Source organism: Globicephala melas, chromosome 7, assembly GCF_963455315.2.
Source record: "Globicephala melas chromosome 7, mGloMel1.2, whole genome shotgun sequence".
Taxonomy (NCBI): domain Eukaryota; kingdom Metazoa; phylum Chordata; class Mammalia; order Artiodactyla; family Delphinidae; genus Globicephala; species Globicephala melas.
The window spans coordinates 11,150,207-11,162,627 of NC_083320.1; the positions used below are offsets into that span (position 1 = coordinate 11,150,207).

Below are 12,421 nucleotides of genomic sequence, written 5' to 3' on the forward strand. Positions count from 1 at the left end.
AAAGTACAAAGGAGTCAACTCAGAATTTAGAATTTAAGGCACCAAGTTAATGAGCCTGAATCTTGCCAAGAGTTGTCTTTACTCTTCGGTGAGCAACAGATACTCATGAGAAAGGAAAAAAAAAAAATGTAGAGGCCAGAGGATGGAAACAGGCAACCCTCATCAAATTCAGCTGACAAACAGACTTTGTTTCACCTATATGATAGTTTATTTTCATTAATTCCTAACATTTAAAAAGAGAGCATTTCACATTACATAACAAGTTTTCATACTTCTCTTAAAAGAAAATCGGTGTATTTAGTAATCCTGAGCCTGTATTTTCATGTGGCAACAGGAGATTATAGACCATCCCCCTTTGAAAGGGGCACTGCATTATATTATTCATTTGTGTTAACTGGGTGGCAAGGCAATTGAGTTTGACATCCCTCATATAAGGTGTGGCCAAAATCAATTACAGTTTACAGTTCACAGGTTTTGTGATACGTTTATTACCAAGCAAAATAACTATTACATGCTGTAGTAAATTATGTTTCTAACTGCATGCCTATTTCTGTAGAAGATGACTTTTCCTGAACATAATACTGACCCCACCACTGACACATATCCACACACACACCAACTCAGCCAGAATGTTCAAATAAAGAAGGGTAAAGACTTCTGGCTTTTAACCCACTGAACTATCTGCAAAAGAACAGTTTTCCCTTTAAAACAATGCCGGCCAGATTGGCGTATCTGAATAATTACTGTTTGCTATTAAAAGTTCCATTTGTCACATCAATGTGTTCAGGAGAAAATTTTCACCTAATGTATTTTTTTTTTTAAATGATAAGTTCAGGGTAAAAACTCAGCTATCAATGACTTTGTATCTATGAACCATGTATGGAAAAGTAAAAATTCAGAGTGCTTGCAAAGGCTCTGGAAAAAGACATTTCAGATTGAACTGTGACACCAATTTAAAACTTACTTAAGGTAAAATGTGAAAGATGGCATCAACTATACTAGAAGGGAAAATAAATGAGTAATTTTATTAGCTTGTTCTTGCAATATCCATATATATTTTATGCTCCTGGGATCAATCAAATGAAGTAAGAAAAGAGTGATCTGAGTAGTCATCTGTAAATACAAAAGAACTTCAGGCTAAAAAACTATTACTCTCAGGCAACCTGACCTAATCTACATGGTTATTCAACTACTTCCTCACAGACACATCTGTCCTACCATTTCTGCCATATGTGGAAAAGAGACAAAATAGTTAAGATTTACTATCTTCTATCAATCTGATAAAATCATACATTTCTCTCTCTCTTAACATTTTCTACAATTAAATAATGACAATTATTTTCAAAAAGCATTTTAAGGGGGTTATTAAAAGTATGAGGGTAATCACGGTACAAATTAGTCTGTGGAGCTGCACTGTCTTGTCTATTTTTGGCTAATATGATTACACAGAAAAGTGTAACATCAATTCCCTGACTTGCAAATATTCACAAATTGCGTTTAGAGACAAAAACACAAAACAAAAACACACATACACACACACAAGGGAAACATGAAATAAGTCATGAAATAAGCTGAAAATTTACAAAAGAGTTTGGCAGTTACTTTTCCATCATTTCAAATTACATTTCCATAAACCTAAAACTGAGATAAATGCAGAATACTCATAAATTACAGAAGGTTCACTCTCTATTCACTGAGTCTTCCACCACCAACTCTTTTGGCCACCATTCGAAAACCAAGAGGGGGGACAGAAGCTAGGGCTCCTGTCTGCTCAGAGAGGGAACTGGCTTCCCACCTAGAGTATGAAGGGAAGAGTCTCCTCAGCCTCCTTCTGGACTTCTGGGCTCAGCCAATGTAAAGCAGATGGAAACCCACCACAGCCCTAACAGCGCGAGCCTCCCGATTTCTTACCCTTCTTAGTACAATCTCTCCTGAAAGAAATTCTCATCCTAGAATCCCTTTTGAAAAGCAAACACACACACACACACACACACACACATACATAAATCACACCACAACTTCCTTCTGTAGCATATTCTTAGAAAATGTTTCCACTGGTATTTAAAACAAAAAATTCCTTCAATGCTTGATAGAAATAAATGTGGCTGAAGAGCAGGTTTTCCATAATTTTCCAAACTATCTCAAAAGGCACATTTCTGGATGCATATATACATGACATACTTTGTACCATTATTATCCAACTATAAGCCAGGACGTGAAATTGAATGGAAAAAAAATAAGTGGGATAGCATCGCAATTTCATAGGTGAATAAAAGAAGGTAAAATAAATCCCAAAGTACTAATAGGAAATCAATTCAGTAAGCACTGGCTTCAGTTATGCTTAAAAAACAGTGAAATATATATATGCAAAAAACAGAAAGCAAAGTTTCAAATTATCAAATAAAACTGCTTCAAAATGACCAAATCAATTCTTAAATTAGTGTACAATATTTAATTTGACGATTATTCAATCACTCTGGCAAAAGCTGCTGGGAAAAAACTTACCTGCATGACTGTTGAAATGTGCAAAGTTTGCAAAATTGGCTGTAGCTGTTGACTGAGGTGCTGGAGCAGCAAAGATGTCTGAGCCAAGATCACTTAAAAGGTCAAACTGCTTCTTTTCCTGCTGCTGCCCTTGAGAGCGACCTACAACAGGAGACTATAAACCACATATTAACTATAAAGAACTTCCAGTCAGATCTGCTGAATTTTTATACCACTACTTCCAATTCACCAAGCTTAAAACACAGTTTAAAGATTACATAATCTTCCATTTGTAGAGTTTTGAGTTCTTTGATGTTTTTTGAAAAGCACAAATTTTCAACATCTATTCCCATATTATCTTTCAATGTTAAGTACAGAGTCAAAAGCAATGAAATATAATTACAACAGTTGTTACACCTCATGACACGAGACAGACTTACTGCTAAGACAGTATGATGATAAGGCTTTCATAGGACAAATCTTTTATCCATGGGAAGAGTTACAATATACTGACTTTACCCTTCTCTTCATTTTCTACTCAGACCTTTGATGAAAGTGGAGCAACTTATCTAGATGCCCTAGTATGTGCATTATTTTAAAAGGTGGAATTTAATTCAAATAGTACCATGCCTCAGAATCATTCTTGTGTAGGACAGACATTATAATGCCACACAGTAACAGATCTGTCACAGCTCGCTGACTATCATGAAGTACAGAAGCATAAACTCTAGACACCAACTGCTGAAAAGACTTCAGTTTTTTAGAATATGCTATGTAATGCAAAGCCACCTGCGTTTCAACGATAAACATGCTTCACAATCAGGATGGAGAAAAAATTCTATGCTTGAGAAATCCTTTCCTGTAAAAGAATATCACAGAGGCCATACTGTTCTAACTCTGATGGTCACCACAGATTCATGTTTTACCACTGCATGTTATATGATACGTATGATACATGTATGTTGATAGATAGCTATAACAATGTTCCTGTACAGCTTTACAAACTCGTATTCACAATAGCATTCGCAATAGCAAAAAGAACAAACATAGACACATTCCAACCACTTAACCAAGTATCTTTTAATGTATTATAAACCATTAGGACACAATGCTACTGGTATATAAGGTTATGCAACTGTCTTAATGAATTCCCAAATTAATGGTACTCAATCCTCCTTAAGAAGAAGCCTCTACAAAGACTTAAAAACTACTCACCTGACTAGGTGTGCCCTTATTTAAATGCAGTGCTGGTGCTGAATCTCCTAAAAGAGATTTCAGTGGTTTGACCTCAGGTGTGCTGCTTGTGCTACTGGCAGAGGACCCTGAAATAGATGCATGAACTGATGCCACCACTTTGGCTTGTTCTGGTGGGACATACCTAAAACATACGAAAAGTTAAACAGGCAGTTAACTAAGGAAGATGTACGGAACACTAAGCTCAAAATGATAAGCTTAATTCTAATTTGTACAAGACTGTTTTGATATTAATCTTATTTCAAAACCGTCTTAGAACTGATAGCTTAAGACTACACTTAATTAAAATATTCAGAGAAAGGGTAATAAAGACTAACCACAAAACTTGTTTCGATTATTTACTTACAGTTTTTCTAATAAATACAATATATTAAATAACTGCTTTTTTAAAAAAAGAGGACTCGTAGTTAATCATGATGATAGTTAATAACTCTAATTTTTAAAAACCAAAGTATCGTATGCTCATAAATAACGTTTGAAAACAGAGAAGGAAGGAGAAACATTTATTATATTACACTTAGTAGCCCAAAATATAAAGGTCTATTACAAATCTATAAGATTAACAACACAATTTTTAAATGGACAGAAGCAATTCACCAAGGGAGACAAAGAAATGAAAATACTTGTAACCGAATAAAAATGTAAATTAAAATGACATTCGCATTTGATCTGAGTATAAACTTTACAAACTGTGTTACTCTCTATTAAAATACATAAATAGGTATACTCTGTGCCCCAGAAGTGCCATTTCTAGTAACTTATCCTTAGGAAATAATTGACTAACTGTACACACATAAATGTATACATAGGTTATCACAGCACTCCTTAAAATTTTAAAAATTGGACAATAAACCAAAATCCACCAGGAGAAAAATGCTTAAAAGGATTATACTAACATCTATATAATAGAATAATACATAGCTACTCTGTCTTGACATGCAAATATGTCCATAAGACTTTACAGGTCTTTCACGTTTGATCTCAGTCATTTAAGAATTCACAGGATCAAGGGAGTAAAGGAAGGAAAGAGAGGTAGTTAAGAATATAATGCCCAAATATTGGCAACGCTAATCTCCAGCGCTGGGATTATGTGAGAGCTTTTGCTCTCTGTATTTCTAGGGTTTGTTCTACCTACCCTCCTTCCCCATATTACACAGGTGGGAAAAGTAGAAAAACAGAGCTTTTCTACTCTGTTCCAGAATCTGAGTTCAAATCCCAACTCCATCACTCGATAGCTATGAAACGTAGGGCAAACTACTTCAACTCTCTGTGCATCCAAATTTTCTTCTAAAACACTGACATATGGTTGTTATGAGGTATAAACAAGTTAACATTTATGAAGTACTTAGAACAGTTTTCTGGTACAGGTGTTAGCTACACAAGTGTTGGCAATTATCAAATTATATAATAATCACGAACAATAAAACTGCTTTGTTTTTTCCAGTATATGGGAGAAAACAGGAAGTCACACTTTCCCATAATTTGGCCTATCAGTGATAATGCCAATTTCTGAGTATAGCCAAGTCTTATTAACGGATAAAATCAGATAATAGTCTTTGGCTCAAAGGCTTGCTTAACTAAAAGTAAAACAGCTAAGCATGTATAGCATAGGAATTGAGTCTGAAAACTGGTTAAAAGAACAATTTCAAAATCCCTTTAGATGACAGCAACAGTCTCAATGTTCTAAGTGCAGTTGCCCAGTGAGGCTTTTTAGGGAGAGTGCATTTGGATAGTGCTTATGCCCTGTTAAAAACCCACTGCCCCACTCCAGTGACACGTCACAGGTATGCAGGTATGCAGGAGTGTGAGTTTAAAATGCACAGGTCCCAGCCTAGCTGAATGTTGGTCACTCCCTCTCCCCTACCCAACAACTGAAGTTTTGGGTATTTCTCTTATTAACTATTCTTATTTGTATTGTATTTCTCTTATTAACTATTTCTCTTATTTATTAACTATTTCTCTTATTCTCTTATTAACTATCCTGTTTCTCAGGACAGAAAAGATAACACAAATTATAATTATTTGAGGTTTACAATTATTTGCTTACTGTTTGAATGAATTATTTTTATTTTGTTATTATTATTAATGTGGGGGGGGTTCCTGGTTTTAATTCTATAAACCTTATTCACACACACTTTTCTCTTAGTAGTTGAAGCTAAACTATCTGAAATCCCAGCTAAGTCCTATTCAAACTAACTCTGAGCTGGTAAAAGTAAAACTGTTGGGAAAATCAAAAGTTAGGCCAAGGCTATCAAGCAGAAATGTCTTAACTACAGGAAAGGGTCTAGGAAAAGGTCTAAGAAATTAAGAACTAAAATGATAAAAAGATAATTATACACTTCATTTTAAGAGAATCATTTATGGCACCATGTTTTTTCTATCACTGCATCTTCTAAGTTTTTTCTTTCCTGAACTAAAATCTTACTGATATGTTTTCTTCTACATTCATACTTAATGTTTCTAGTAATGCTGAATATATAGCCCTGGCAAAAATTAGTCTCCTCTAGGGAATACAAAGTTCACAGAACATACAAATCAGAGCCACTTCTTTCTACCATGCTCACTTAATGTAGGTAGAGATATCTCACTCATAACCATGGCAAGTATTCCCTCAACCAAAACAAGCTCTTGAAGATATTCTCTGGGTTCAAATACAGCTCCTCAGGGAAACAAGAGGCCATGTACTTCCTCATTACCTATTCCTTCTATTTGTGACTCTCTCTCTCATCTTCTTAACGTCCCAAGAAGGAAAATATACACTACTGAATACTGATAAAGAAACAACCAAGAATTCATCACTGAGTTTCAGTAAACTGACTTAAATTGTACTCATACAGGTAAAAATGAAGAGCTCAAAGTAATTGAACACTACTAGTTCTATGAATATACCCCCTGCTCTGCTTTAAAAGGCTTACTAGCCAATACATACCTGTCTTAATTCCTTTTTAAAAATTAACATCTGACAGATTTAGTTAAAAAGGTATAAAATCTTCCTTCTTAAACAGGTAGAGTAAAATGACTTCTTGGTTGGGCAGTGAGTGATATTTTGAGCAAAGAATTACTACAACATGCAATTAAGTGAATGAATAGATTGCTTCATGAGTGCTTTAGCATAGTGCCTAGTATATAAAAGATAGTAAATAAACACTTGCTAAATGAAGGAAGATTTCCGCCCCCTCAGTGGAGCAGGCAGAACATACACATTTATTAATTTTGCTCTTACATGGATGCAGTTCGTGGTGCCCAAAAAATTACAATATTAAATCAAAGATCACTGATTACAGATCACTGATTACAAAACACCATGACAGATATATAAATAATGGAAAAGTTTGAAGTATCTGAAGAATTTCCAAAGTGTGACAGAGAGAAATGAAGTGAGCAAATGCTACTGGAGAAACAGCACTAAGAGACTTGCTCAGTGCAGGGCTGCCATAACCTGCAATTTGTAAAAAAAAATCTGTGAAGTACAATAAAGTGAAGCACAGTAAAATGAGATATGCCTGTATATTGCACTTCCGTCATTCCCAGAATTGTGCCTGTGTCCCTTTTCAACCAATCTTTCCCCATTCGCCAACTGAAAAACATTTGAGTTATTCCCACTTTTTTTTTTTTACATCTTTATTGGAGTATAATTGCTTTACAATGGTGTGTTGGTTTCTGCTTTATAACAAAAGTGAATCAGTTATACATATACATATGTTCCCATATCTCTTTCCTGTTGTGTCTCCCTCCCTCCCACCCTCCCTATCCCACCCCTCTAGGTGGTCACAAAGCACCGAGCTCATCTCCCTGTGCTATGTGGCTACTTCCCACTAGCTATCTATTTTACATTTAGTATATATGTCCATGCCACTCTCTCACTTTGTCACAGCTTACTCTTCCCCCTCCCCATATCCTCAGGTCCATTCTCTAGTAGGTCTTTGTCTTTACTCCTGTCTTACCCCTAGGTTCTTCATGACATTTTTTTTTCTTAGATTCCATATATATGTGTTAGCATACGGTATTTGTCTTTCTCTTTCTGACTTACTTCACTCTGTATGACAGACTCTAGGTCCATCCACCTCACTACAAATAACTCAATTTCGCTTCTTTTTATGGCTGAGTAATATTCCATTGTATATATGTGCCACATCTTTATCCATTCATCCGATGACAGACACTTAGGTTGTTTCCATCTCCTGGCTATTGTAAATAGAGCGGCAATGAACATTTTGGTACATGTCTCTTTTTGAATTATGGTTTTCTCAGGGTATATGCCCAGTAGTGGGATTGCTGGGTCATATGGTAGTTCTATTTTTAGTTTTTTAAGGAACCTCCATACTGTTCTCCATAGTGGCTGTACCAATTCACATTCCCACCAGCAGTGCTAAAGGGTTCCCTTTTTTCCACACCCTCTCCAGCATTTATTGTTTCTAGATTTTTTGATGATGGCCATTCTGACCGGTGTGAGATGATATCTCACTGTAGTTTTGATTTGCATTTCTCTAATGATTAATGATGTTGAGCATTCTTTCATGTGTTTGTTGGCAGTCTGTATATCTTCTTTGGAGAAATGTCTATTTAGGTCTTCTGCCCATTTTTGGATTGGGATGCTTGTTGTTTTGTTATTGAGCTGCATGAGCTGCTTGTAAATTTTGGAGATGAATCCTTTGTCAGTTGCTTCATTTGCAAATATTTTCTCCAATTCTGAGGGTCGTCTTTTGGTCTTGTTTATGGTTTCCTTTGCTGTGCAAAAGCTTTGAAGTTTCATTAGGTCCCATTTATTTTTGTTTTTATTTCCATTTCTCTAGGAGGTGGGTCAAAAAGGATCTTGCTGTGATTTATGTCATAGAGTGTTCTGCCTATGTTTTCCTCTAAGCGTTTGATAGTTTCTGGCCTTACATTTAGGTCTTTAATCCATTTTGAGCTTATTTTTGTGTATGGTGTTAGGGAGTGTTCTAATCTTATACTTTTATATGTACCTGTCCAGTTTTCCCAGCACCACTTATTGAAGAGGCTGTCCTTTCTCCACTGTACATTCCTGCCTCCTTTATCAAAGATAAGGTGACCATACGTGTGTGGGTTTATCTCTGGGCTTTCTATCCTGTTCCATTGATCTATCTTTCTGTTTTTGTGCCAGTATCATACTGTCTTGATTACTGTAGCTTTGTAGTATAGTCTGAAGTCTGGGAAGCCTGATTCCTCCAGCTCCGTTTTGCGTTCTCAAGATTGCTTTGGCTATTCAGGGTCTTTTGTGTTTCCATACAAATTGTGAAATTTTTTGTTCTAGTTCTGTGAAAAATGCCAGTGGTAGTTTGATAGGGATTGCACTGACTCTGTAGATTGCTTTGGGTAGTAGAGTCATTTTCACAATGTTGATTCTTCCAATTCAAGAACATGGTATATCTCTCCATCTATTTGTATCATCTTTAATTTCTTTTATCAGTGTCTTATAATTTTCTGCATACAGGAGGCTTTATAAGACTAAAATGTCTAGAGAAGCTAACAGGGATAGAGACGGTTTATAAGGAAGAATCCCTAACTTCCCCCAAAAGGGTAAGAGGCCTGGTGATAAGAAACAGGCTACTGCTAGGCACAGATGAGTTAAGATAAAGCAGAAGTAAAGGTCTGTGGAAACCAAATTCAATAAAAAGCCAAAGTATAATGAGTATCTACCTATTTCCTTATTCCCTATCTACCTACCTACCTACTTATTTCCTTCCTTCTTCCTTCCTTCCTCTTATACTAATCTTATCCATAATTAATGTGATTTGGGGAGGCTTTGCTCTAAATACAAACTATTCACTCACCATCTTTTCTTTTCATATTTTTCTTGTAGGAACTCTTTCACTTTTTGTGGATCCCTGAAGTCTGGAATTGCTGAAGATCTATCATCAAATAATCCTAGCCAAATCTGTTTACAGACCTTTGGAAAGAATTAAAAAAACAAAAGTGTTAAATTCGACATCTTAACTTAATGAAATTTTAAGATAATTAAGATTCTCTCAGAAAGATAACCTACTTAATTTTAATAATATTGCTTTCAATGAGGATATTTATCACAATGATCAATGAAGAAGCAACAAATGAAGGAACTAAATTTATTTTAATGTTACAGCATGCAGTAAAATCTTATCAACAGTATCACAAAGAACAGCTCCTCACAGGGAAACAAACAGTGAAATGGCATTTCAGAGGACCTCAGATTGTTTGGTCTTAAAATAATCATACACTGTAAACAATCAGCAAAGTCATGTAACCTTTATGAACCTCAGTTCCTTCACCCCGTAAAACAAAGGAATTAGACCAGTGAGTGGCAATTTCCTGAATCCTTGACAAGTTTAAAAATCAACCAAAAAGAAATAAAAAGTACTAGAATCATAAGTAATTTGCTATTAAAGTATAACAAAACACAAATACAAGGCAGATACAACTCTAGCTTTATAATTACCTCCTATTCTATTCTATTTACCTATTCTATTCATTTAAAATCTTAGAAAATGTAAACTTATCTATGGTGATGGAAAGCAGATCAGGAGAAGCATTACAAAGGGGCACAAAAAACTCTTGGGGATGATGAAAATGTATGTTATCTTGTTACTGTAATGACAGTTTAACATATGTCAAAACTCAAATTGTACACTTTAAATATTTATTTATTGTAATTAATTATTCCTCAGTAATGCTATAAAAACACATCTGCCAGTTTCTAAAATTATATTACTTTAAAAAATAACCAGTTGTAACACTGTGAAAAGAAGGCAGTATCTAACTTCAAAAGCCTGACAAAGATTTGAGAAATCAGAGACAGAAAGGTAGCACCCTTCTCAAGCTTATGTCCTCACTGAAGTGGGTAAGAGAGAAATAAAGATAGGAAAAAAGGATTCACCCTTTTCCTCTCTTATTATGTACCCCAAGCATGTTTCAAAACAGCATTTCTTGTGGTTCCTTCCTACTCCAGGCTCAGTACAGATACTACAAAGTCATTAAGGCAGTACAACTGACATAAGTGAGGCCTAGGTGATGGCACAATCTCATTATAAAAACATTTCAGTGGCAAAGCTCAAGAAGTTCAGATACCCAGGAACGGTAATGCAACTTACGCTAGAAATTCTATATAAACCCTGTAGAGGGCCAGCTTCTCCAATAAATATTTAGCTACTTTTAAAAAACCACATGATCCAAAAGTACACATGCACCCCAATGTTCACTGCAGCACTATTTACAATAGCCAAGATATGGAAGCAACCTAAATGTCCATCAACAGAGGAATGGATCAAGAACATGTGGTATATATATACAATGGAATAATACTCAGCCATAAATAAAGAATGAAATAATGCCATTTGCAGCAACATGGATGGACCTAGATACATGTCTGACCTCATACTAAGTGAGGTCAGACAGAGAAAGACAAATATCATATGTCACTCATATGTGGAATCTAATTTTTTAAATATGCAAATGAAGTTCTTTACAAAACAGAAACAGACTTACAAATATTGAAAACAAACTAATGGTTAAAGGGGAGGGGCGGATAAATCAGGAGCTTGGGATAAACAGACACACACTACTATATATAAGATAGATAACCAATAAGGACCTACTGTACGGCACAGGGAACTCTACTCAATATTCTATGATAACCTATATGAGAAAAGAATCTAAAAAAGAATGAATATATGCATATGTATAACTGAATCACTTTGCTGTACACCTGAAACTAACACAATGTTGTAAATCAACTATACTCCAATAAAATTAAAATATTAAAAAAAAAACCAGGGCTTCCCTGGTGGCGCAGTGGTTGAGAGTCCACCTGCTGATGCAGGGGACACGGGTTCGTGACCCGGTGCGGGAAGATCCCACATGCCACCGAGCGGCTGGGCTGGGCCCGTGAGCCATGGCCGCTGAGCCTGCGCGTCCGGAGCCTGTGCTCCGCAACGGGAGAGGCCACAACAGTGAGAGGCCCGCGTACCGCAAAAAAAAAAAAAAAAAAACACAAAAACCCACATGAGACTCTCCTTAGGAAAAGATTCTGTGGCTTTACAATTACATTCATAAAGCGAGAACTGGTAGTTTCTAATTCTTTTATTTTAAAAATTCCCAAGTGAGAAAACAAGAGAAATTTGCTCAAAGACTTATTGACTGTAATTGACAGAATTAGTTTAGGACACTTCATGACATTTAGTCTTTGTATTCCAAAACCCCTATTAACTAACATATACAATTTTAACTAAAAACATTAATGAATAGTAAATAATAAACATATTGATACAAACAAATAAAAAGGAGATGGGTTAAAGACATCATAAAGTTACTGTCTTGGCACTCATCATGGGAATACAAAGCAAAGATGGAGTGCTTGATGATAAATTTTATACATATATGACATTAGCAGCCTGTAGGAGTCACTCAAAATTCTGTACTAACTGCTGGTGGTTCTGATCCTTCTCTGACAGGTCAAACTGCTAGAGAAAATCATTAAAACTCACTGCTTGGGTCCACTACAAATTCCTGCTATCTTACTATCAAAGTTCCGTGATGTTGTTAGTCAGCTCTTATTTCTTCTGACTATGCTATCCCATAATAGCTATTTGCTATATTGCTCAAAATCCTAACTGTACCTGCCACTCTTGGCAGCTGAATTCTTACTCAAGTGAAGTGACTCTCAAAATGGGATTCCCCAATTTCCTGGACT

The 12,421-nt window shown here is 35.7% G+C and overlaps 1 protein-coding gene across 10 annotated transcripts in view; it reads right to left on the bottom strand.

Moving 5' to 3' along the window:
- AGFG1 (ArfGAP with FG repeats 1) overlaps positions 1-12,421 on the bottom strand; it is a 69,585-nt gene that overhangs the window by 18,905 nt on the left and 38,259 nt on the right. For all 10 annotated transcript variants that reach the window (XM_030883502.3, XM_030883735.3, XM_030883341.3 and 7 more), the window contains exons 3-5: positions 9,531-9,646; positions 3,700-3,862; positions 2,506-2,659 (exon numbers count right to left, since the gene is read on the bottom strand). In XM_030883502.3, coding sequence (XP_030739362.1) covers positions 2,506-2,659; positions 3,700-3,862; positions 9,531-9,646 — 433 coding nt within the window. The remainder of the gene's footprint in view (positions 1-2,505; positions 2,660-3,699; positions 3,863-9,530; positions 9,647-12,421) is intronic.